The following is a 27487-nucleotide window of genomic DNA, read 5'->3' as shown; positions in this document are numbered from 1 at the left end:
TATTTTCTGATGGTTTCTGTTAAAATATACTCTGCATTTTCAGCACGTTGCATTATTTTTTTTTTGTCAGGTTTGTCAGTTAACTGTATTAATAATGAATGATAACTTCGAATTGTTTAATTTGTATGAGGTTTCCAGTTGTGAAATTTTCCTTTGATTATTAAAGGAATATTCTTGATTATTAAAGGCAGTAGTGTGTGGGTGTTTAAAATATTTCACATCTTCCATTGCATTAAGATGTTATGAGATTACTTTAGGATTTTCTACAGCAAACAATTTGTTTATTGTGAATTTAATACACAAATTTTATTTCTATGTTTGAGTATGCTTTATTTCATCAAAAATAATTATCAATAAAAAAAGAAATCCAAACTATTGACGTAAATATCAACTAACTGTTAAGCTTCTTTTTTTTTAATTTCTTTCCTTCTTATCAAAATTGTCTTGTTTAAATTTTCAGTACTATAAGTTAGTGCGATTGTCATGTAAGGTAGGGTTTTCCAAAAATTGTTGTAGTGGTACATGGGTAAATCAAATATAAACAGGATTTTTGTTCCTGAGCATCTATGATTGGTAAGACTGGGCCTGCACTTCTACTATGCTTGGGTATAGTAGAATCTCCCCATTAGGACTGGGGAGAGCCGGTCATTCCACACTGACAACCAATTCATCAGTAATGCTCACAATGTCGGAGCAGTTGAAACAAGACATTATGGAGTAGCGGAGGAAAGGGCAGTGAAAGCCAAGACTTGACTGTCAGCTGTCAAGGTTCTTTCAACTGTTCTTTTCCCATCTGACGAGGCGTTTATTTTGCTCATTGATTTTTTGCATGAGCTACACAATTAATGCTGCTTACTACTGCGAGTTGTTGAAAAAAGTGAGGGCTGCATATCATCGCAAAAGATGAGACTAGCCGATTTGAGAGGCCATCCTCTACAACAATGCCAGACCCCATACTGCAGTTCTAATAGTCTCAAAACTATAAGAAATTCACTGGTCCTGAATTGATCTTCCTCCCAGATTCATTCTACGATGCTGGAATAAAAAAACTTCCTTCTTGCTGGAAAAAATGTATTTCTAAAGCAGGAAACTATGTAGAAAAATAAATTATATTTGTTTTTTATCTTTCAATAAATAAATTAAAAAAAAAAAATGTAATCCTGTTTATTTATGATTTATCCACGTAATTGTAAAAAAATACATTTTTTTTTGATGTAAGGTGATTAAATATTTTGTTAGCTGGTGATTCTCTGAAAGTTGTATTTAGTGGCCTAGAAATTTACTTTTAATAACATCTAGTTGTATTATTGTACTGAATATGAATGAATGTGATATATGTGTGGCAGGCAAGATTTTGCATGTTTACGTATTTAGTTTTATTGACTGTTTAATTTTTGTTTATTTTTATTTGTATGGAGAAAGAATTAACAAAGTTTATATGATTGCGGTAATTAATATTGATGGTGTATGTGGTCAACGTGTATGGCATACAGGTAGGGCGTATTCGATGTCACTGCTGGATATCTTAGCACGTCCTCGCAAGAGAACGCTGCAACCACCCAGTCCAGCAACTCCCGATCCAAATCTATCTCGTAGCATGACATCCTTGGCACAACAACAGCCTGCTACACTTAGACGTGCCAACACATCCCGCAGCATGTCTCAACTGAGTGCACCAATCCCTCCCCCACGACCGACTCGTGCTGAACGCCTACGCAGAAAGGCTAGAGAAGCTGCTAGTCGTAGTCAATCCCTGGAACAAACACCAACTAGCCCAGGTAAGGTTAGAAGTATAATTTGGTCTCATAAAATTAAGAAACCTATTTTTTTAAAATAATTTCATCATGACCTGATTTTTTCTTCAGAACTTTGTATTGCTTATTATATTTCAATAGTAATTCTGTTTTATATAGAGTAATTGTTTATTAATGCCCATTTGAGTAAAAGTAGTGATTAATATTTTTTGCATACATAAATTCAACAGTTCACAAAATAAAATCAAAACATTTTATTTTATAGAAGTAATTATTTGTATAAAACTGTTTTAGATAGTTATTTTTTTAAATATAGATTTTAATTCAGTATTCCTAAAAAGATTTTTTTTCGTTTTCGGTTGAAATATTTTTTTTTTTTAACTTGTTATTTAGAAGGGAAAGTATATTTTATGTGCTGTTTTTGCAGCTTATTAATTTTTTATTTTTGTAGATCATTATTGTTTTTGTTTTAGAATTTTAGGCCTTGGAAATTTAAATTATATCAACAGTATTTTTGTACTGATTTTGGAATTTTGTTCTTAGATGTAGTAAGTTTATAATAATGTTTGAATTAATTTAAATTATTTGAAAACTTAAATATTTAATATATATTATTGACACTAATTTTTCTCTTACATTTTCATTTTCAAAATATTGTTTACATTTTTCAAAATTTTTAAGATGATTATGCTTGTGATTATAAATAAATGAATAAATATTATGTCTACTGAAATACATTTTTTGACATGTTCATTAAAAATATTGGTTCTGAACTAATATCACTTAAATTGTTATCATATATTAATTTGTAAAAACTTCACTGTAATATAAAAAAAAACAAGTTAGAAGTATTGTCAAATTTTTTTAGCATTTGTTTAAAGTTAAAAATTTAACCCCTCTTCAGTATTAAAAGCATAATCATTATTATGGTTTTAGTCCTGGGTAAGACTGTTCCATAATAGCAAGATGTCTCATGGAATAGGATCCTTGCATTAAAGGATATCAGTGTCAGGATAAAATAACAGTGGCCAAATCCATCTTTTAGTGGCTATTTCATAAATGAAGTTTAAAGAAGATAGAATTTGGTTTCATTGGCATCTATTCGTGGCCAAAGACTACAGCATTTTATACAATTTAAAGTGTAATGAAATATAATGATTTTTGCGCTTAAAAACTTTTATTTAAAGAAAAATAATATAATAAGTTCTAGAACAAGTTTATTAAGCTTATTAAAAAAAAGCCACATTTTTTTAATGAATTTTTCATTAGGATAGATTTGAAAAAGTCCTTAATCTGTTTCTGCATTTAGAGAGAAATAATGAACACTTTCATGCCAAATACAGAGAAATATTACCTATTCAAAAAAATAAAATTAAGTACTTACAAAAACAAATCTAAAAAATTTTACTGAATTTTAAAATTTTTGTTTGTTAATTTCCAATCAGGCCAGCAAAGCATTAGTGACTGTAGGTACTCCGTTGAAAGTGATCTATTGAAAACATTTTGCTTCTTATTAACATTTATTTGTTATGTTTAATAGAATCTGGAAGCTGTGATTAAATGTTTTTTTTTGTGGTAGGTCAAATTTTCAATATACAATTTACAAATTTGTACTACTTTTTTACATTATTGTCTTTACTTATGTGTATTTTATGAGGCCAAATGACTAGTTTTTTTCATTGTAATAATTACATGTAGTTGGTATTATTTTTAATATTTACTATTTTTTTAAGTAGACAAGTAGATAAATTAAATTTTATTGTTAATTTATTATTTTTTTCTGTTATGTCTATTTTGTTACTAATAACTTGCATGTTTTAGTTTGTTCTGTTTCCCTAATTTTAGAAATAAATTATTTATTTCATTTAAAAAATTGATATTAATACCATAATATAAATATAATTTTAGGGTTTTCCATTTTGCTAATCCTACGTATGATTTTGAGACCTTTCTCCTATGTATATTTTTACTTAATGTTTGGCTTACCTATTTACTCTTTTCATTGCTTGCGATCTAAATTTTAATTTACTTCTTAATATTTTGTGTTTTCCTATTGCGTTAAAACATTTTATAGTTCTTGTACTATCAAATAACCTGCAGTGCGGTTGTATATTTATATATAGCCTATTAACAAACATCTTTTAATGAAACAAAGAGGTTGAAGATTCGGGAACAGAAAATCAGAATAAAAATGATGTGCATCAACCATTAGTTATTGAAAACGTTTTAACGTCATTAAAGAAAAGCGTTCGAATATTATTATATTTAATAATTTGTAATATTATTTTCATTAATTGTTTAAATAGTTTCTCGTAATTTAGTTTATCTCTGGTTTGAGAAATACAGTTTTTATGTTTATACAATTCAGTTACAAAACTATGTCACTGGAAAACAACCAGGAGGCACCTTGATTATTTATGGTGAAAAGTACTGTTTACTAAATTGGGTGCTTGGGTAACCAGCAGCAATGTCTTGAGTTAGGTTGGGTCTACATCTAAGTTAAGAGTTGTTTCATTTGTGAGCTCGAAGAGAAGATAACCGTGGTGGATGGACCAAACTGGGAATTCAGACTTTGGGATTTTCTTAAAAGAAATGTTTTCGATCACTATGCCTGATATCAGGAACATCTGACTGGGGCAGTTGACTGTGATGAGGCAATCGAGCTGTGTTAAGTGGTTCTACTACTTCCAAGCTGTTGTATGATTCTCCAAGTGGCATTCTGGTGTAGCTATATTAGTGTACTCTTTATTCACGGTGATTCATGAAGAATTAAAAACTTTCGAAACATGTTCTACTGGTGAAAATAAAGAAGAAAGCTCATATAAACAGAGGTTCAGAAACACTACGTTAGCGTTGACTGGTGAAAGATTTCATGCTGATTACTCAAGTTTGGTGAAGTTAAGCCAGACTGCAATTTTTGGGACTCAAGGGGTAAATTTAATGGTTTTATATGAAATCTGACCTGAAAAAATAGATCCCAAAGCCGTATTTTTAGTAGTTTTCGAGAAATCTGGGCTAAAATACAAAAGATTGGGGTCAGAAACATACTATTTTATGTTGGGTATAAAATAAATTTGTTAAACCGGTAAATAAGCACATAAAAATCTATTAAACAGATCTTGTAGAGGATTTGATTTTGAGCAAAATGGTATGAATAAAGTCCATAGAAACTAAATACACACGTAAGAATTGTAAAATTTATTAAATACAAAATTTATATTAGTTTATTTTTAAATGTATAGTCTGTTTTGCAATATTGAACATTTTGCTTAATTTAAAACCTGGCTAAATTAAGGCTTTGCTAGCCTTTGTACATTTTGTTGCATAATTTCTTTTTTCCTATGATTGCTTGAATTAAAATGTGAATTTTACTTATGTATGTAAAGTCAATCCAAAAGTTAGTTGCCCATTATGAAAAAGTATTGAAAATTTTGGACGTTTTTGTTTCTCTGAAAGTACAGTTGAATGTACTTTTACTAAATACATTATTTTTTGACATATCTCCATTTGTATTACTATACTTCTAATATAGTGCCAGCGTTTCTACACTTTTTGCAAAAAAAAAATGTATACCAAATTCAATATCTACTTTTGCATTGCATTGTAATATATTGTCATTTCAAAGGTTCTTTTTCATGGAGAGTCAAACAAAAAACACAAGATGCTAGATATCACATCTGGACTGCAAGGAGGATGCTCCTGTTGCTTCTTCTTGAATATTTCCAAGGTTCAATAGGAGCTCTGTGATCTTGCTCTATATATATATATATATATATTTTTTTTTTTTCTCTTGATATCACCACATAAGCTTAAAGCTTGTGCGTGGGATATGGAAGTTTAGCATATGAAAAATGGCATGCCTGATTGGGATTCAAATTCAGGACCTCTGGAAGAAAGGCCAAGACGCCTTGTGCCACGAAGGCTGCCGGCATATATGATCTCACATTTCACGCATAGACATGGTTCCTTTATCAATTATTGTGACTGTTTCAAACTTTCTTAGTTTCTGTTTCACATTGTGTTTTGTATGAATTCAGTATATATAACACATTAATTGATGAAGAAAAGACTAGGCTACATCTTACCAGTAGAGGAAATTATTGAGATTGTTATTTTTTTGGATATGTTTTCTAGATGACACTTATTTTCATTTCTGGTAAGAAGTGATGAGAGCGTAATGTGTCACGATGATGGTTCAAAAAAATTGAACGATATCATTTGTGGAAAAAAATGCTTGTTCTTTGCTGCTGAAAAAATGGTCATCCTTTGTGTTAATTCAACATTTGATGTACACACATGTTTTGTTATTCATGACACAGATGATGTAATGTATATTCCTTCATGATTATTCACATATTGATTCTTCTGTTTTCATGAAGTATGTAATGCAGACACATTTCCACACTGATTATTTTGTTTTCATAAATCAAGTTATTTGTAAAGTCAGTACCATTTGTTGAAGCTGATGAGTTTTTTATTATTCATGGTAGCTGTCTGTATCTATCTTCCTCTTCTCAAATAACACAACTGTTTTGCAAATGTCTGGTGTAAAACTTCATTGTTACCATATGTTTCTTGTAATTCAGTCAGATTGTTCCTTGTTTGTCTGAAAAATGAGATATGAGTGGATTTCTTGTTACGGGCACACTATCATTCTTGACTCAACTGATTGTCAGATTGACTCAACTGATAAATTGACCAAGACAGTTGGTCTTTGCATGGGTTATTATATAATAAACACTGTTGCAATCAAAATGTCTTATATTCAGAAAATTATAGGCAAATGCCTAGTTTTGTCTTCTTGTCTGTTACACAAAATTTCTTTTAACTTTTATAATTTTTTTTAATGTCTACTTGTGCATGTTTGTGAAATTAATATATTCATGATTATTTGTTTTTATTTTTGGGTAAAAAATAAAACATCAGCTTATTGTGAATCATTAAAGTTGTTTCAGTTTCTTAATTACTTGCATGTTTTTAGTTTGTATTCATTTTTTAAATCTATTAACACTGCATTATTTAATCGCATCAAGTTAGTTGTTTGTGGTCAACTCACACATTTCTCTTATATAGCTTAACAATAAAAAATTCTCTTGATCTCTACTACATAATATGGTGGAGGGCCATATTTTTTCAGTGCACATAACTGGTAAGGCAAGGTATTGTTATTTATTTATAATTAAATATAAATACAAATAATTTGCATAGTTAATATGGGTCATATTTTACTACATTCATTCACTCACTGGTGATCTGATGGTGGAGGTTTAAGGAATACTTTCAGCTTCATTAATGTACGTATTCATAATTATTTGTAATTTTACTGTTGTATGACATATATAATTGTTTAATTTATTTTTATTATTCTCAGTTATAGTTATTTTATTACTTTATTTCTAATTTTAAATTATTTATTATTAAAGAGATTTTTATTTGTGAATGAAAATACGTTTCTTCTTTTTTTCATCTTGGAAGTGTGCAATGAATATTAGTGCAAGTCATACTTGAATGTGAGATTTCACATTCAACTACCTATTATTTTTTTTTTTATCAGAGCATTACTACTTACACATCCTAACCACAGAGTCAACTTCAATAATATTTTATTAACATAATCTGAGACCAGTTTTCTAAATTGTTACAGAATTATTGTAGCCTCCAAATTATTCAATTTTAATCGAGGGTTTTTCAGAAAAAAGGAAATTTTCTTGAAAATAGTTTTTTACTGATTTCAGTAATGGCATTTCAGCCAAAATTCTTTCCACTCTTTCAGTTTGTAAATATTTGTATTTTGATTTTGGGTGTTCCTTCAAATTGCCTGATATAATTATTAAAAATTACTTCTGTAATATATTAATTATGCATAACTCATCATCGTTTTCTATTTAAAAATTTGTTCATTAATTTTCATAAAATATGAAATATAAGATGTAGGACATATCCAGTTAATTTCTTATTATTATAATATACCCCTTTGTCATTGATCTTTAGTTGGTAAACTTCTTTCTGGTTTTGCTTTTTGTAACCCGTGGCAGTAATAACTAAACCAAGGATGATAAATATGAACTTCTTTATCAGTTTTATTAAAGTTTAGAAGTTATTTCTTGTGGTCTCACCATAAAGAAACATAAGGATTTTTAAGAAACTATATTTATTTGTAATCTACAAGAATTTTTTATTTTAGAAAAATTTTACAAAAATAAAATTTTTATAACATAATTTAATACTTAAAATGTAAAACTTGTTTTATATTTTTCTATTTATTTGTTAGAATGTTGAACATTTTAAATTTTAGCCTTAAATATTGTGACTAAGAAGCATGAAATCTTTGCTGAGTTTCGTTCTATTTTATTTAAACCAGTTTTTGTCAGTAGATTAGATTTGCTTAAATTCATGATCCATATCTATGTGCTGATTAACTTTTACTTTTTTTGTTGTCTTACTTTCGATCATTGTAATTATTTTGAGTGACTGGGTTTATTTTTTAAAATTATTTTCATAACAAATATTTTAAATTATTATTAGACCCTGAAATAATGAAGTTTTGTTGTATTTATTGTATTGTATGTGCTCTACTGAATTTAGTATGTTTTCAGCAAATAAAATTTGGTGCTTTGAGCAGCAAATTTTATAATTATTGTTCATTTTAAAAATAATTCAAATAAATGTTCTATAAGTCTGTTCCAGTTTCTTGCTTATGTTATTTTTGTAATATTTAATGCATACAGTAATCCCTCGCTATTTGCGGCGGTTCTGTTCCACAAAAGTAGCGTGAATATTGAAACCGCAAATGGCAAAGCCAAACTTATATGGCATAAATGGGGTTGTGTTCTTAAGCAACCCAAATGTAAATTTTGTATACTACAGAACCTGTTAATTAATAAACTATGTAGTAACATACTATATAAATGAATGCAGACATAATAAATGTTTTTACTCACCTACAGTATTGTATTTTTATCACATCATTTTAAACAATGAAAAGCTTATATACAGTACTGGATATAACTTAACACTAATAACAGAATGTTTTAAATACTAAGAACATTCGTAAACACTAAACACTACAAACAGAAAGTACTAACCACATGAGTAGGCCTATTTTAACTTACATTATTCTTCAAAAAAATTTGTAATTTTTGTTTGTTTTTTTTTTTCTAGTTCTTTATGTAACTGCCTGTACGGCAGTAATGCTGCTTCAAGCTGTTGCTTAAAGTTTACTGACCGCTGTAGAAAAGGGTCAGTTTCAGAAACCTTGGTATTACCTCTCTAGCTAGACAAAAACTTTTGTTTACAGATTTTAAGTTTAACTCTCTTGTAACTTCTTCATTTTCTGCAGTAGTTAAAGGCTGTGTTCAAGTCCTCTTCAAGTTCTTCTTCCATGATCTCTTTCTTGTCATAGTGCTTCAGCTGTTGAACATCTGAGGCCTCGATTTCATTGAAACCTTTACCTTGAATTTTATGTGCTATTTGTACAATATTATTTACAATTTCATCAGCAGCTTTGTTTTCTTCATTTTTTTCACTTTAAATTTTTTTCCTAACAATGCTGGTCCACAAATTTCACCAGCACGCATTAATCACTGATGGTTTAATTTCATCAATTGACTCCTTAAATTTTGCAATGCAATCTGCAATGGTGTGATTTTGCCACCACTGACTAATAGTTGATGAATTATCCACCTCTGTTTCACGTATCAGTTCGCTGAAAGTCCGTCGCAGATAGTACACTTTAAAAGCAGTAATGATCCCTTGATTCAAAGGTTGAATCAGAGCTGATGTGTTTGGTGGCAGAAACAACACTTCTACATTAGGATGCAGATTTTTTATTTCTTGTGGATGCCCTGGAGCATTATCAATTAAAATAAGAAATTTAAATGGTAAAGACTTGGTTTTTAAATAAAGTTCAACTTGTTGCTTAAAAAAATGAAACCACTCAATAAAAAAAGATGCTGTTACCCACACTTTCTGGTTTGACTTCCATAAAACTGGTAAATGATTTTTATCTCTACCTCTCAACGCCCTTGGATTTAACAATTTGTAAACAAGAGTTTGTTTCAGTATGAAGTAACCACTAACATTGCAGTGTAACAGGACTGTCAGACGATCTTTAGATTTTTTAAAACCTTGAGCTAACTTTTACTTTTTTGATAGAAAGGTTCATGAAGGCATCCTCTTGTAACATAACTCAGTTTCATCTGCGTTAAAAACTTGATCCAATAAATAGCCTTTTGATGAAATCAGGTCATGCAGCTGTTCTGGAAATGAACATGCTGCTTTGTGGTCAGCTGATGCTGCTTCTCCAGTTATGCTTACATTGTGCAGGGAAAACTGTTTCTTAAAGTTTTCAAACCAACCTTTAATAGCAGTAAATGTTGATACACTGATCCTACTTTCATTCTCAGATATAACAACGTGGTCATACAAATGAGCTTTTTCTCGAATAATAAGTTAACTGAGAGGTATCCTTTTTTTGCGTTTGATATTCTATCCATAAATTCAAAACTTTAACAGTTTCTTCAGTGTTTGTGTCACAACATACAGTTGTAACGTTCACTGACTGATAAGAACCTGCTGTTACATTTGTCCGTATCTTTTCTTCATTTTTCTTTTTGTAGCAAACAGTTGATTTATTAACGTTGAACAGTTTTACTTCTAAAGCTATGCTTTTATCAGTTTATCAGGAAGATCAACTTTCCTAATTAGAGGCATAACTTATTTTTGTTTTTTCTTTTCATCGTTTACTTTGGACATTTAAAAAAAATTAAGACTGGCGAATCTGTAACAAAAAAAAGCAATAACTCCTAAACACATCTTGAAACTTAATAGAAACCACACACCAACCGAATGTATCCGCCAATACTATATTAAAACTGCAACTTGCTGGTAGGTTTTTTTACTTTACATAACTGAACATTACAAAGGTAAACTGTAGCTCATATGGCTAAATAAATAGTTTGATTTGAAGATGAGTCAGCATTAGCGCCAAGATTGTTAATAGCAATGGAGAAGTGGCTGCCATCGGCACCTGTACATATTTTCCTTATCATCATAATTAGGCTGCAGTTAAAATAAACATACATAAAATGTACTGCGTACACATCACATAGGCGTCATGTGTATTTATTATGTTTTACTATTAATTTATAAATATGTTTATTATGTAATAAATTACCCAGCTATGCTGATAATGTCTTCCCAAATAAGGATGAAAAATTGTTTTCCAATGATAAAAGTAGTACAATAATAATGAAAGATTTGTTAAGTACTGTACTAAATTATAATTTTTTAATTTATTAGCAGTTTTACCAGTAAAGTTCACTTTCTAGAAAATTGGTTGGGGCCACTGCAAATAAGTAAAACTGTGAATGCCAAACCCGTGAATAGCAAGGGATTACTGTACTTGATAGATACTTAATTTTTATCCAATTAATTTGTAATTTTCATTTCTTTTTTTGTGATAAAGAATGTTAATGTATTTATAAGTTACATTGGCCCTGTATGTGTATGTATTATCTATTTTTAATCTTCATCAGTTTCAAATATTGATAGATATTTAATATATTATACAAATAATATTTATACTTCATATTTATTTATTTTTTGCTCTTTTTTCATGTATGATTTTTTTGCATATTTGTAGATCAGTTAGTATATACAGGTACTTTTATACATTAGTGCTCTAATAAATATTTTCCATATGTGATCGTTTAATTATTGTTTACTTGTTATGATTGTACTTATAAAATCAGCAAGCTTCTGATCTTTTTTTTATTGCCAAAAATAAATGAAAGTTTTAGTTTGTCCAAAGAACTTGTAACATAAGTTGTTCTAACTAAAAGTTGGCCTAAAATTTAGGCCATTATTCTTAAATATCACTGCATTTATTCTTATCTGTTACATCCAGTATCTTGTATCTTATCTATTACTATCTATAATAAAGAGTTTTTTCAAAACCACAGCTTTGCTTTATACAAAGTCAGATTCACATAGACACCATATTTTTTCTTGAAAATAATAGTGTAAAAATAAAAGAAATATACAGTATTCAGAAAATCTTATTTAATTTTTTATGAAACCATTATGTTTTCTTATTGTAATCATTTTTCTTGTTGATGTTACTTGTTTAATTAACAAACAAGTTTAACAAATTTTTTATCTTAATTTATTTATTATTTAAACTGTTGTAAAATTTATTTGTTTAAACTGCTATAAAACTGTAAATAGAAAGATTCTCAAAAAGATATAATACTAATAAAACTAAGTGCTAAAGTGCTATAAAACTAAACATCCATCTCAATTAAATAATAATCAGCAGTACAAGGAAAGCAGTAAAGGTTAAATATAAATATATGAGTAAAATTTAACTCAAAGAATATAAAAGAAAATATTGACAATAAAAATATAATAAAATAATAAATAAATAGATAACCAATCCTTGACAAACGCTAAAAATCAATATTTCTACCTGTGTTGATAAAACATTAAAAATAAAAACAAAAACAACTTTTACTGTAAAGTTGTTTAAAAGAAGTAAAAATACTAGAAAATATTTTTTAGTTAATTTTCGTAAATATTGATTATGGATTTGTTTGTAATTAGTTATTTTTATAAATATTTTTCTTCTTTGTCTTTCCTTATCCTTAGTTGGGTTAAAATTCAAATCAAACTTACGAGGTAAAGCAAGATGTTAATCATTCCTTCATCATTTCTATTTTACACCCCATTTATAATGCCACCTTTTTCGTAGTCAATGCTAATTCTTCTTCTTCTTAACACATCTAATCCATCTTATCTTCCTTTCCTTACCCAGTTTTAAAACACTTTCCATATTTTTGAGAGCTCTTTTACATCCCTCGCATTATCTTTCTTTATATTGCCTGTCATGCTTCTCAGAAATTTCATTTCTATAGCTTGTGGTTTATTTTCTTCTTGTCTTTGTTATTCAAGTCACCGTATCGTATGTCAGAGTTGGCTAGAAGTACATATTTCTTGTAAGAGTAAGATTTCTTCTTTTGTCTTTTATATTCGTTCATGTATTATAAATTTTGTTTTTGCATTTATCTTTTACTACTTTCCCCATCAGTGATTATTTAGCTAAAATGCAGACAGAGTTCAACATTTCTATTATTTGGCAATGGTTTATGGGTTTTTATTTATTTATAGTTTTATTATTTTAGTCACTGATAGCTCTTTCTTATTATTAAAAATGGTATTCAATAAATTCTACATTAAAAAAAAAAACTGTTTATTTCTTTGTTGATGTGTAATATGATTTTTTATTTTTAACAAAAAAAGAACATGTTTCTAAATAAAGTGCTTTTCAAAAAGTTTTTTTTATTGCAATTCATTCTGTTTTTCTATATATTCCAGTTTCTTTCCATTATCTATAAGCCCCAAAAAATGCAGGATAATCAAGAGACAAAAAATAAGTTGTTGTAACTTATTGGTATTAGAGTTAAAGAATTCTAAATTCCCAATAGAAACAGCAATTTTAAGTGATAGTACTTCTAAGAAACATAAAATTTGTTTTTTTGGTGAGTTAAGTAGTGTAACTAATATGAACAGGAAACCAAGTAGGTATCCGTAATGAATAAAAGCTAATTTTTATATATTTTTTTGTATTTTGTTTTCTTAGAATATTTTTATATTCATGGTACCTTGTGTGTTTTTTTATAAGTATATGTACAATATTTTTTTATTGCAGTTATCATGCCTTGAATGTTTTATGTTTTTATCAATTAAATAGTGGTAAATAGTTTTTAGGTGTATTAGAAGTAATATCGCTATCTATATATAATTTAAATGGATATGTATAAAAAATGGATATATATATATATATTTATAAAAAATGGAATGTGAATATATTTTATTCGATGCTTATAAAAAAATTTATTTCAGGTCTTAGTTCAGAGCATCGTGCTGCTACTGCTGCAGCAGCTGCTAGTAAATCAGCAAATGTTTGTGGTGTGGATAAACCACCCTTACCAAAGGTTCATACCACTAAGAAACCTCTTTCAGCCAAACCAGATCTTGCTAAGAAACCTGCTGATAAGATTAAATCAACTAAAGTGAGTACATGTAGAATATTTTTCAGGCCAGCTAGTATTATCAAATAAAGATATAAAAATTTTTATAATGTTATTGAATTAAAAAAAAAAAGTATGCACACATATATATATACATATATATATACATATACACTGGGTGTCCTAGACCACTCTCCACCCCTTCTAAAATTGAAAAGTGATTTTTATGGAAAATGCAAAAAAAATTGATCACCAACTCAGGGATGCTCTGCCTTTTGGTCATATTGGCAACTTCCGATTTCAACCAGAAGTTCACTTTTTAAATGGGACGTATCTAAATAAGATCGTAAACAAATTGAAAATCAGAAGTTTCATTGTGAGCTCAATTATTTGATAAATACAAAAACTCATTAATTGTATAATATTATAAAAATTCATTTCAAAAACTAAACGAACAAGATGTCACTTTCCCACTGAAGTGAATAAGAAACGTAGTCAGTAGTCATCTTCGCTCTAAACAAGAGGTATGGGTTTGGGTGGGGAGGTGGTAAAGAATTCAACAATCCATTCTGACATATGGGTTTGAAATAGAAATGATGAGCTAGAAGAAAATATACTTGAAAAAACCTTTACAAAGAGTTGGCTGTTCACCTCTTCTTCACAAAAGGAAGTAGTAGCAGTACTAATATTCATGTTAAATGATGTGTCTTGAGAGCTGAAATGTTTAACACAAATATCCCTGGTGTGACCAACATAATGAGACAAAGTTTAATTAAAATAAAATGTCCTATGACATTGTACTTGAACATTCTTACACAAGCATAGTATTACAAAGCTGGGGTGATTGTATTGTGTCATTCTAGATTTTCAGTATTATCTGTTTATCCATGAAAAGAATTTTATGTAGAAAGAATTTAATTAGTTGATTTTGTTAACTGTAATCATATAAATTCATATTTCGAAGTGCTTTACAAACTTCATACAAATTAAATAATTGGTAAAGTGTTTTGTATTTATTTTTTAGAGCTCTGCTACTTCTACTCCAAAAGCTACTCCTCTGCAGTCTCCGGGCATAGAAGTTCCTCCGACAAGTCATACTGATGAAGCTACGAGCGTTACAACAGTTACATCAGTTATGACAGTGGGTGATGAAATGCATACTGAAACTGTTACTGTTGCGGTCAGTGAAACTTCTGAACAGTCTGAAACTGTTGTATCACACAAAATTGAAAACGATAAACCTGCTGTTCCTTTTGTGGAATCTGAAAAAATTATTGAAGATAAACAACAACAGCCACAGCGAATTGTTATCGATAAACAACCTACTAAACAAGACTCTGATATTGTTACACATCAAGAATCATCAATCAATGAACTGCCAGAAGGGGATATGACAGGTATATTATTACTTTAAATAGTTTTAACAATTTTCATCCTAGTAGCAGAAAATAATAATTTTATCTAAATTAATTTAAAAGTTCTTCTATTTGCTTTGATATAATAATCTCAATTGAATATTTCACACAATCTCAGTTTCTTCTAAAGAATTTTTTTAAATGTAAAACTATTTAAAAACATAATTGAATCTTTAAAATTATAAGCAGATGCTTGTCGTCTCATTCATAAAATAAATTGAAAGTTGTATCAGTGTATGAAAATTTTTTAAATTCTAACAAAGAATGTATTTTTTTTTATATAATCTTTATTTACTTTGATGTTAAAATAAGAACAAAATATAGTCTGACTGTATTGCGACTGAGATCGTGTTACACCATTTTATGCAAAATTAAAAAATATATATAGGTAGAGTACTATAATTTGATGTGTTATAAAATGTATCAAATTTATTAATACAAGTACATTACTTGTAAAAAAGTTTAAAAAATAAGTTTTGCTGTTTTACGTTAATTTAATTAGTATTTTCAAAAACATATTTAGTGTTCCTAATTAAAAAAAACTTCACCATACCATCTGTACAAAAAGAAAACCTTGTCTTGAGTAGTATAATTTTTAAATATGATAACAATTAAAAGCTTCAAATCATATGATTGTTAGCATTGACGAACTGTACTAAAGCATAGCTCAAATGCAGAATACGATAGTTGCAAGCTCTAAATTTAAATAAAAAAATTAGGATTGATACTTAATATAAAAAGTTATTTTTTAATATTTGTCTAACACAATTTTATTTGCTAGCAGAAATAAGTAAATTAAATTCTTAAAATAGTTTAAATAAAATTAAGAAAAAGATTATAAATAATATAATAGCATTTAACAAATTCATTGATTAAAATTAAATTATAAATAAAAAAGTAGAACTCGAATATAGTTCAGTGGAGAACTTTGACCTATATTTTCACTAAAAGAAATACAGTGTGTTTTAAAATTTTGAAAATAATGTACTAAAGGAAAATAATAATGAACAATTATTGTTCATATTGTGAATAAATATAATTTTTTTTTTTTTTAATTATAAGTGTTAATAATTTTTTCTTTTAAGTATTATATAATAAGAAATACTGAAAATTTACCCAGGAAAATTGCCTGTCCATTCCCAGTGGAAGAGGAAAGACAACAGACTAATATTGACAGAAAGTGCAATAGCATACAAAAGCAGTAAATTTATATACTATTTATTTAACAAATTGCGAAAAGCTTAAGCATAATTTGTAAAAAAAAATATAAAAGATCTGTACATACATTAAACGTAATAACAATAAAATTTATACATGTTTAAAAATGGCTTGCAGGATTGTTGAACAAAAGCCCCAAAGCAAGAGAAATAATTAATTATAATTTAGAAAAAAATATTTAAAAAAAATATAAAGAAGTTAATGTTATGATACAGATTCATTAATATATTGAAACTTATTCACTCATGATTAGTCAAAATTAATCTGATAAAATTCATCTTCATAAGTTCAAATTAAAAATAAATTATTTTTTCGTATTTCAAATTTATTTATAAATATATTTAAAAATCATAATTTAAGCTGTAAATTTTATTTTTATTTTTTTGTAAATAATATAAGTTATTTAGTAATCATGTTACAAACTAATTATAATTTTCAAGCTTTTAGCTGAATCAGTTCTTTTTACTTCCGGTTAGAAAATAAATATTTGTATTCGTGATGCTGAATTAATTTAGGTACAAGAATTTGTATAATTTTCTGTTATGAAATTATCATTAAACAGAATTTTTTTCTGTTTAGCATCAATGATAGCAAGAACTAGAATTACAACTGAAGAAGAAGCAAAAGCTGCTTTAGCTGAAAGAAGGCGATTAGCAAGAGAACAAGCTGAACGTGAAGCTGAGCTGGAACGACAGAGACTGGTTTGTACAGAATTTCTTTTATTATATATATATATATATATATATTATAATAAAAATTTTAAATTCACTTTTGAGGTAGTTAATAATATAGTGTTAAATTATTTAGATGCCAATATTGAAGTAAACAAGGATAATCAAACTGAAACATTAGTATATGGAAAACCTACCTCTAATAATATAACAATTCATTTAAAATCAGATCACCCTTGGTCTCATAAAATTAACACATATAAATATGATTAGTAGATCAGTCAAATATACACATAATAACAAAGAAAAGTTAAATATTGAAATAAACATCATAAATCATACAGCTGTTGAAAATGAATATGATACTACGTTAATTAATAATATTTATAAAAAAAACAACTATCAAAACACATTAAAATAACTACCTTCCAACCAATACATAATAAGACATAAGAGTGAAAAATATACATAAGTATTTATACTAATTATATCATTGAAAACATTACTAAGATTTGTAATGAAGTCATTTAAACCAGCATGTAAACCTAATAGGAACATATTAATATATTAAAAAAAAAAAAAAAAATAGTAATAATAAAATAAACAATCTGTGAAATTTGTATAAAATAATTAAATAATAAAATTTGTAATAAAATTTATAAAGAAAAACAAATAGATCCTTTAAAACTAGGTTTCTTGAACATTACAGAAATTACAAAAATAATAAAATAACTATTAAACGCCACGATCATTTAATAAAAATAAAAATTTTATTTCTGATATTAACCCAAATTTAGATATTAATAAAGATGACATAAAATTGAAATATATTAGAAAAATATTACATATATAAATACAAAACAATACAGAAATTGTGAACCGACGATTTTCTCGAATCGCCTGATCCACTCACTCTACAAGATCATCGGTTGACACTCGCTTCCTTTCCTGTCCACTTGCATCATGAACATCTGTACGTCCTTCTTTAAAGTTCATGCACCATTGTCGCACTTTGCTGTCACTCATTGAAGTTTCACCGTACACATTACTTATTTGTTGATGAATTTCAGCTGCACTACACCCCTCAGCCTGAAGAAATCGAATTACCGCACGCACTTCACACTTGGCGGGAGATGCTATTGTTGTAGACATCTTTACATGTTCAGAACTAAACGAAGTGACGCGGCATGATTGAAAACCATACTAGAGACGCTGCGCAACACATATGCGTAAAGGTTCATCCGATTTTTGCGCGGGTTTTTATTTTGCGACCGATCGGACCTTGAAAAAAAAATAACTCGTATTTATTTATCATGTTATTTAAATATAATATTTTTTCATTTATTTAATGATTCTAACTAAAGTACATACGCATACCATATTTTATTAGTGCAGGTGTGGCAGTACTAGCAGCAATGGTTAGCACTAACTAAACCAATGTAATTACACAACCCTCACAAAACAAATTTCACTTGTACGGTTGGCAGACTGGTGTAGCTGCAAGGCTCTTAATGCACCAAGTACCGAGTTAACCAGACAATCAAATTTGAGACCCAGCCAAACCAAGTTACTTTTTTACACTTTATATTAATTTATGTAATTCTATTGCCCACCTGTGATGTCACAACATAGCAGACGACTACAATTTTCTGGGGTGGGAGTGCAATTTTGAAAAGAAATCTTTTTTCAAACATTTTTCAATTAACAAATGTGCCTATGAAAGCTATGACAATTAGGAAAAATCTTGAGATACTGAGGGTGACCTTGCTAGCCTCACCCCCTTGACCTTCTAAGTTGAAAATTTAATGGCATCAATGTGTCATGTATAGAAGTAATTTGACAAAGTTTGGTCAAAATTGGTCGAGTAGTTTTGGAAATATAAGGTGATTTGTAGGCCAACACCAAACACACATACATCCAGAGAATTTCCATCCGTTTTTTTAATTCCTTAGGTCAGTATTTCTCAACCTGTGGAGCACACTTCACTAGGGGGGCATGATAACACTAAATTGGGGGCATGAACATATCGAAAAGAAAATATTATTATAAAAATTTATTAATTTACTTGAAGGAAAGCAAAAAAAAAAAAAAAAAATTTAACATAATGAATTATAAAATACACATTTACAGTGATATATACACTTATAAATAGGATTGTATCAGTACTACACATTGTATTTAATAATTACTTAACAATACTAAATTAAAAACAAGTTTACTAAAAATTATGGCCTGTCTTGCAGATCAAAATTTTTCGAAGGAAGATTTAATATTAGAACTATTTCTAATATTAAACTCACACTATTTCTTAAGAACTCACACTCGTGAGTTCTTTTTATATATTTAGCTGAGATCTATATTTTGTCTTCAAAGCAGTCACCACAGAAAATCTGATTTCGCAAGTAGGATGTTGAAAATGGTAATAGCATACGAAATGCCCTTGTTTTCAGTGCAGGAAACTCATCATCCACTCTTGTCCAAAATTCAAAGAGTGATTTATTACTAAATTATCTTTTGAATTCGCCACTTACTGTGAAGTCTGTAAAGATTTCCTCTTTGGCAGTTGAGAGTATTTTGAAATGGATCGCTGATTTACTTGTCTACCAACTTGTCATCATCAAAAAAATACTTTTTAAAATTTTTTGCCTGCATTGCTAAACAATTTTCAGCAGTTACAATAACAACTTTCCCATGTTGTTCTTCAGCCTTGTAATTTTTAACATGCTCATCCACATTCACAAACATTTCTAGATTTTTTGCTTTAAATTTCTCTTCCACAGTTTCAGCTTTCTACAAAAAGCGTTAACTTTATCATTCGAACATATGTGTATTTGCTCCTTTGAGTTAAAGATTCAAAGTATTTAATTTCTCGAATATGACTACGACCAAGTAGTTCAAGTCCATCACAAATAAACCATCTTGAAACTTCTCGGCTTCCGAGAAGTTTCAAGATGGCTTCCAGTCGGTTTTCCTCTTCTAGAAAAAAATGTGATTTCATCTCTTAATTCATAAACATGTAAAAATTTCTCACATGATTACCATTTTGCCTCGCATTAAAATAATAACGCTGAATGTACTGCATCCATGTCTTTATAAAATCCAGAAAAGATTCTTGGTGTTATGGGATCTCATTTTTATATAATTTATTATGGTTGCAACCATCATTAGCACAATATTCAGACCAGGACTCATTTCTTTGGAAGTTAGAGCTTCTCTTTGGATCATGCAATGTGTCCAGACACACTGTGGAGCTTTTTGTTTCAGAAGTACTTGTATAATTTGGAATCTTCCAGACATTGAATGAGCACCATCGGTACATAGTTTTTCCACTCTATGTTTGCCTCATTTATAAAATCATTTAAGATGGTATATAATGCGAGTGTTGCTGCTTTAAGTTTTGTTGGTTTTCAGAAAAGTAGTTCTTCTACTGCTGACATACCATCACAAAATTGAACATTGGCAATGAAATGAGCATCTCTAATGCTATCTGTTGCCTCATCAAGCCGAATTGAAAACAATTTCTCACACAACTTCCCAAAAAGCTGATTCTCTTGATCTTCAGCTATATCATTAGTTCAATGGGCAACCGTATCATTTGATAGAGATCAGTTTCTCACACAACTTCCCAAAAAGCTGATGTTCTACATCTTCAGCTATATCACCAGAACAACAGGCAACCGTATCATTTGATAGCGGTATGGACTGCAATTATTTGGCAAAATTATCCCGAAACTTATTTTCTACAATTTCAATTACTCCTACCAAAATAAGCTCTTCACCAATGCTGCAAGGCTTTTTACACGTTTACTTTTTACACATCTAGGCTTTTTACAATCTATTTTTATATGTAACTTTATAAGAGGCAAGTAAGGCTTTTTCATTCACAAAGTTTTTTTTAAAAATGATGTTTACTTTTCATATGATTTTTAATTTTAATTCAAAGAATTTTCAGGTTCTGTTAACTTACTCGTACTGAAGCATTTTCAAATGTTTAAGTTTATTACATTTCATGCTGTCAGCTGCCAAAACTTTTGAGCAAATGACACACAGAGGCCTTTCTTCTTCATTTACTTCAATACTGGTAAACCAAAAATTTAAGTATTCATGAGAATATTTTCTTGATTTTATTTTCGGAAACACGCTCGTCTGTGCACATGTTGATGCTTCACTATCGTCTAATGCTCACATATGCCCACTTGAAAATTTATCTGTGATTTTGTATAAATCCACTGCTGTGAATATTTATTACCGTGAATTGCAATTAACATGTAAATTACAATATACACATTCACGATAGAAGGATCGAGTCGACTCAGACTGGCTGCAATTTAACAAGGTGCAGCACTTATACAAGTTTGCGCTAACAGTCATGCAGGCGTTCCAAAATGTTTGAGACAAATAAATACATTATTACTGTATACATTGTTATTTTATGAGAGGGGGGGGTGATGAAAATTATGATTGAAAATTGAGAGACAATTACTGAAATGTTGAGAAACACTGGCTTAGTGTCAAAATCAACCAGGTCGGTCTAGAGGTGAATGCGTCTTCCCATATCAGCTAATTTGGAAGTTGAGATTTCCAGCATTCAAGTCCTAGTAAAAGCAGTTACTTTCATTTGGATTTGAATACTGGATTGTGGATACCAGTGTTCTTTGGTGGTTGCGTTTCAATTAACCACACTCAGGAATAGTTGAACTGAAACTGTACAAGACTACGCTCATGCATATCCCCTCATTCATCCTCTGAAGTAATACCTGAATGGTAATTCCCAAAGGTTAATCAGAAAAAAGAAAGAAAGGTGTCAAAATGCCAAGATCTGATGAAAACCGCCTATGCCCAAATTGGATCAATTACAATACTTTCACTTCTAGAGCTGTAATGCTATGTAAATGGGAAAGTATAAAAATATTTTTGTAAGTAGGTAATTAATTATATGTAAGTTGCAAAACTTCAATTCAAATTGCTGAAAATTTCATTCAGTTTTCTTTATTTCACTTCAATGTATAATTTTTAAAATAGTGCTGAAAGGTTTTAACATTATAATAAAAGTTTTATTAAATTTAAATGTAATAATACATTATGCTTATCACATACAGGATAGATAAATCAAACTATTATATCAGGTAGAATATATTCATAATGTTATTTGTGCATTAATAATTAAAATATTTATAAGAAAGTTTCACCATTCTTACTATAGTTTTGATTTCTGGATAAACTATATAATTAATATATCTAAAGGATTTTTTTTGCAGAAAAATACATTGTTGGTCATCATTTTATAACGTTGTAATTATACTTTCGAAGACCAAAAAGTATTTTTATTTTTTTGAATCAACAAAATGTTTTATAAAAATATTTTACAACAGTATTTATATTTTTAATTGTTTTTCCTTTTAATTTCCTTAAAATAACAATTTTTTTTTTAATTGCTTTTTACTTTCAAATCCTACATAATTCCATGTTTTTTTAGAGATAATACGGGTTCAGAATGTTCTGAGACATGACGATTACAATAACGATAATACCGCAGCTAGTAGCAGTACTGGTAGTAATAGTAACATTTCTCATTCACAAATTTCTTCAGATTCTTGTCAATTGTCATCAAATAATCATCATAATCATCATAGATACAATAGTTATAACAATAATATTAATAATAATAATGATAATAGTATTAATAATCACCAGAGGGAACCAAATTTTAATGACAGTGACAATTATAATATAAAGACTAATATTTCTCGATCATCTTCTACTTCTTCTGCATCTGTAAGTCAGTAGTGGTTCGCTTCTAATGTGTTGAGAGTTTTTTTAATTTTTTTGGGTTGATTTTTCGATTTGATTTAAAAATGCTGTTCGTTTGTAATTTTTTTTCTTTACATCCCTCTTCCTTTATCTTTGTTTACCAAAAATTAAATGTTTATTCTTTAGACTTTTTTGTATTATTGTATCCGATTGTCTTTTTTTTTCTTTTCTTTTTTTTGTAATAATTGTTATAATGTGTGTTATGTCGCACATAGATTTTACTGGTTTGTGTTTAATTTTGTCTTTAAAATTAATTAATTTTATTTTTTTAATAATATTCTCAACAGTATTAATTAAGGTACATTAATTTTAACACATTGTTAATGAGTTTTAGTTTTTCAATTAATAATTTTACAATATTTTAATTAATGTATTTAAAATGTTGTTAAATAATTTTTGTTAGATTATTTTTATATGCAGTGCACTGTTAATTCCAGTTCCATTGAAATGTTTTTTATTAGATGTCATTGTAATTTAATGAGTTATTTTAACTATTCTATAATTTTTATTTTTTTATTAATAAAGACAATTAATAAAATCTGTTATCAATCCAAGATAAGAAAATAAAATTTCATTTCATTTTTTTCATTAGAAATCAAATTTCTATTTGACCAGATAATTGTTTTTTTTTATAACTACCACTTCATTTCAAATAGCTCACCTTTATCTTTGTCAGGGCTTAATAAAGAGCCTACCGGATTAGTTTAATGCTGAAATCATCGCAAATCAATTGATTTCGAAGTCTATGGTTCAAATCCTAGTAAAGGCAGTTACTTTTATACAGATTTGAATTCTAGATTATTGATACCGGTGTTTTTCAGTGGTTGGATTTCAAATTATTCACACATTTCAGGAATGGTTGACCTGAGACTGTACAAGACTATACACTTCATTTACATTCATACATATCATCCTCTGAAGTAATACCTTACAGTGGTTCTTGAGGTTAAACAGAAAAAAGGGACAGCTTATAAAGACCATATATCAAAATTTTTGTGCTAGTTTAGTAGAAGTTATAGCCAGTGAATTTAAACCAGAAAGAGATTTTTTATTGAATAACTCGTTTATTTAAAACAAAAAAAACATAAAATTATGTACAAATATTATATATTATGTGCCATAATTATTATTTGTAACAGTTGTAGGGGAACTAACAGAGTCACAAGTCACTCATGACAATGAAAGTTGTTTTCAAGATAACAAATATACCATGCCATGCTTGCTAGAGGAAGTAGTTTCTTATTGTCTTCGTCACTGTGCTAAACAAACATACAATTCAATGTGCAAATTCCACTTAATTGCTGTTTGTATTCAACCCCTTTAAGTGACATTATCCATCTCAGGGATTGACTATGTAATGAACATTATTACTCTCAAAGAAAGCAAATCTGATTAGTGCCTCATGTACCTCAGGTGATTTGCATGAGTTGATTTCCATCAGAAAGATTGATAGATAATTCAAAGCAATAAGTTAATGTACAATTTGCTGTTGTAAAACAATGTGTTATATAATATACTGCTTCAACTCAGAAGGAGAAATTTTAGTATTCTCTGAATAAGCTACTAACTAACAGGAAAAGGATTTCATTTATTTGTGAAACATGTCATCATTATATTATGTATAATTTATAAGAGATGTACAGTGTCAGTACAATATATAATATTATATATTAGCTGAAAGTCAAAAGGTGTTACAGTGTGTACGTATGTGTGTGTGTTATTATGTTGAACAGTTATTTTTATAAAATGAAAATGTGTAAATAGTGAAACATAAAGACTTTTTTAACTATTGTTTTGTAACTAAAAACTATTGTTTTTTAACTATTGGTCCTTGTATAAATTTGGTTAATTTATATTCTTCAGCTTAGTATAACATTATGATAGACCTACAAAAAGTAACAGTTACCCTGAAATCACAAGGAGTTTGTTTTCAATAGTAAGAGTTTGTTTCATTGTTTTCAATAGTAAGTATCATGGGAGATTCAACTGGGTAAAAAACAGGTTCTATCTGCAAGCTGGCGAGACAGTAATTGTTGGAACAGCTGCCTCCTTGGTGAAGTTTGACAATCTGATAACTTCACCTGCAGAATTTAAAAACTCCAAAACAAGTTCAACCCCTATTCTGAGTTGCTCAAAAAAAAACCCCACCTGTTGTGACAATGTTGAAAAGTTATATGTAGTGCTGCAGGTCAGATAGAGAAATTATGTATCATTATCATGCCCATGTGCCCAAGAAGTTTCTAATATGCCTGCCTAGTAGTAAACATATATCATAGCTATAGTACAGATATTTAACATTAAAAGCTGCTATTGAAATTTACTAATAACAGCAACATTACCCATAAACAAAGACAGTGGTAACAAATTGTCACTTGCGTATATTAAAAAAGACCAATTCTCAATTGGAAAATCCTCATTAAAAAAAGAACAATAAAAATGAAGGAAAATATCCCAAAATTTTGAAAATATTTTTCTTTGATAGATTTAGCTAATTAACAAAGTGTTATACTGTTTTTAAATAAAATTAATAAATGACACTTTTTTTTCAAAGAACTGTACCTTTGATAATTCTTAATTCTTCTCTTATAAATCATTTTACAGTTTTCAATGTAAACTTTAATTAATATTTTACTTTTAATTAATATTAACTATGAAAATATATTTAAAATTTCTTCATCAATCTACTTTACAATAAATCAATAATTAAGGTTATAAATCATAATTTAAGATTTTGACTATTCTTATACTATAATATTATTTATTAAAAATATTAATACATTTTCTTACATTTACAAGATTATTTTTTTTAGTTCGTAACCTTAATTTGTAATAATAAAAGTTGTACAATTGATGATTATATAGTATTCTTAATAATAATATATTTCTCATAGTTACAGTATATACACAAACATTATTGTATATATTATATTTATGTATATCTTTTATATTTATTCATATGTTTAAGTATTGCATTATAAAGCTTTAAAGATATTTGTATTATATTGTGAAAATATTGGTGTTTCACGTTAAAATAGTGACTTTGTAAATTTAGGTAAACAAACTCATCTTACAGGTTTTTTTTTACAATTATGAATATGTAAATATAATAATAATTAATACCTACTATTAATAACATTTTTATAAATCATATTCTCTTAAAAATATAGTACAGATTGATAAAATATTTATAGTTAATATTATTATTTTTTTTATAATTAGAACTTTGGTAGAACTGACAAGTCTATATTGATTGGTATTTTATGAGTAATACATAAAAAGTTAAATTAAAATTTATATTTACATAAAAATATACAATTTGTTGTTGTAATGAACAAAATAGTGATGTACAAAAAATCACATGAATTAGTACAGTAATAAAAATGAGTAATCAAAAACCAGTAAGAGAAATGCATTTGAAAATGTATAAAAGAATAATCTCTTTAAGTTAACTAAATAAATAGCAGTGTATGTGTGTTAGGCAACATATCTTTATAATTACAGTTACTTGTTGCGAGACACAAGTCACTCCTAAAAATTACAAAGCCATTCTAAAAAGTAACGAGTACCCTGAGTCAGGCTTATTAGGGAAATGACAAATGAAGTGGTTTTCCATTGTCTTCTTCACACCAAAATTAATATTATATTCAGCTGTATAATATAATAACTTCTTTACTCTTTTGATCACAGGGACAGACTAAATGGAGGAGTTGGCTTGGGATGCGTCAAGCACCGGAAACTGGACCACCAGACTGATCCCACAGGTCGACAGATGGGTACAGAGAAGTTTTGGTGAGGTGGACTTTCATCTATCCCAACTGCTTACCGAACATGGTGAGTTTGAGGCCTATCTGCACCGATTTGGCAAGTGAGCTACGCTGACATGTAGGTATTGTGATGAAAATGATATGGCCGAATATACAATCTATATTTGTAGCAGATGGGACCAGATTTGTCAAAGAATGGGACTTCCCAATGTAACACCAGAAGAGACTGTCCCATTTATGAAGAAAGGTAGAAATGAATGGGATCAGGCTACAACAATGGTCATGAAAATACTAGGCACTAAAGCAAAGGAAGCTAGGGAATGGGATGGTGAGTGATCTGCAGGTAGGGATTTCCAAGGGCAGCCTTGCTCATGAGAGGATGGTTCACTGAGGTAGGCTGCTCTTGATGACTGACCAAAGATCCTCATGTTCATGGATAAATAAAAGACCATAGTCCCGGCCGGGTATCTCCCTCACAGGTGGGACCTGGTTTGAGGCTTGGCAAAGAAAAGACAGAGTCCCAACCTGCTGGGTGAGCGACCCCCATGGGGTACAACTTTGTTGGATCCCACAGGATCTCGAAGGGTTTGAGGCGATGCACCTGCTGAGGTTGTGCATTGTATTCGAAGCAGGTCCATCCAAACCTCAGTGGAAAGGAAAAAAGGGATACAAACAACAAAAAATAATTTTTTTTATGAAATAGTTTCATTGTCTAATGTTTATATTCCAATATTACCCATGTGTAAATGTTTAACTGCGTATCTGACTGTTGTGCTACAAATAATGGTTCAAAATTAAAGCCTACACAACATTTTTTCTAAAAAA

At 28.8% G+C, this 27487-nt stretch overlaps 1 protein-coding gene across 1 annotated transcript; it reads left to right on the top strand.

The window, feature by feature from the left end:
* Window positions 1-1438: 1438 nt before the first annotated feature.
* LOC142328403 (uncharacterized) lies at window positions 1439-25928 on the top strand. Its single transcript, XM_075372106.1, has 6 exons — window positions 1439-1778; window positions 13656-13825; window positions 14808-15180; window positions 16996-17117; window positions 22581-22728; window positions 25864-25928. The coding sequence occupies exons 1-6, from the start codon at window positions 1439-1441 to the stop codon at window positions 25926-25928; spliced, it is 1218 nt and encodes a 405-aa protein (XP_075228221.1).
* Window positions 25929-27487: the final 1559 nt, after the last annotated feature.

Source organism: Lycorma delicatula, chromosome 7 (genome assembly GCF_047948215.1).
Source record: "Lycorma delicatula isolate Av1 chromosome 7, ASM4794821v1, whole genome shotgun sequence".
NCBI classification, from domain to species: Eukaryota; Metazoa; Arthropoda; class Insecta; order Hemiptera; family Fulgoridae; genus Lycorma; species Lycorma delicatula.
Note: the sequence above shows the minus strand (reverse complement) of the source record. Positions and strands in the feature narration are given on the sequence as shown.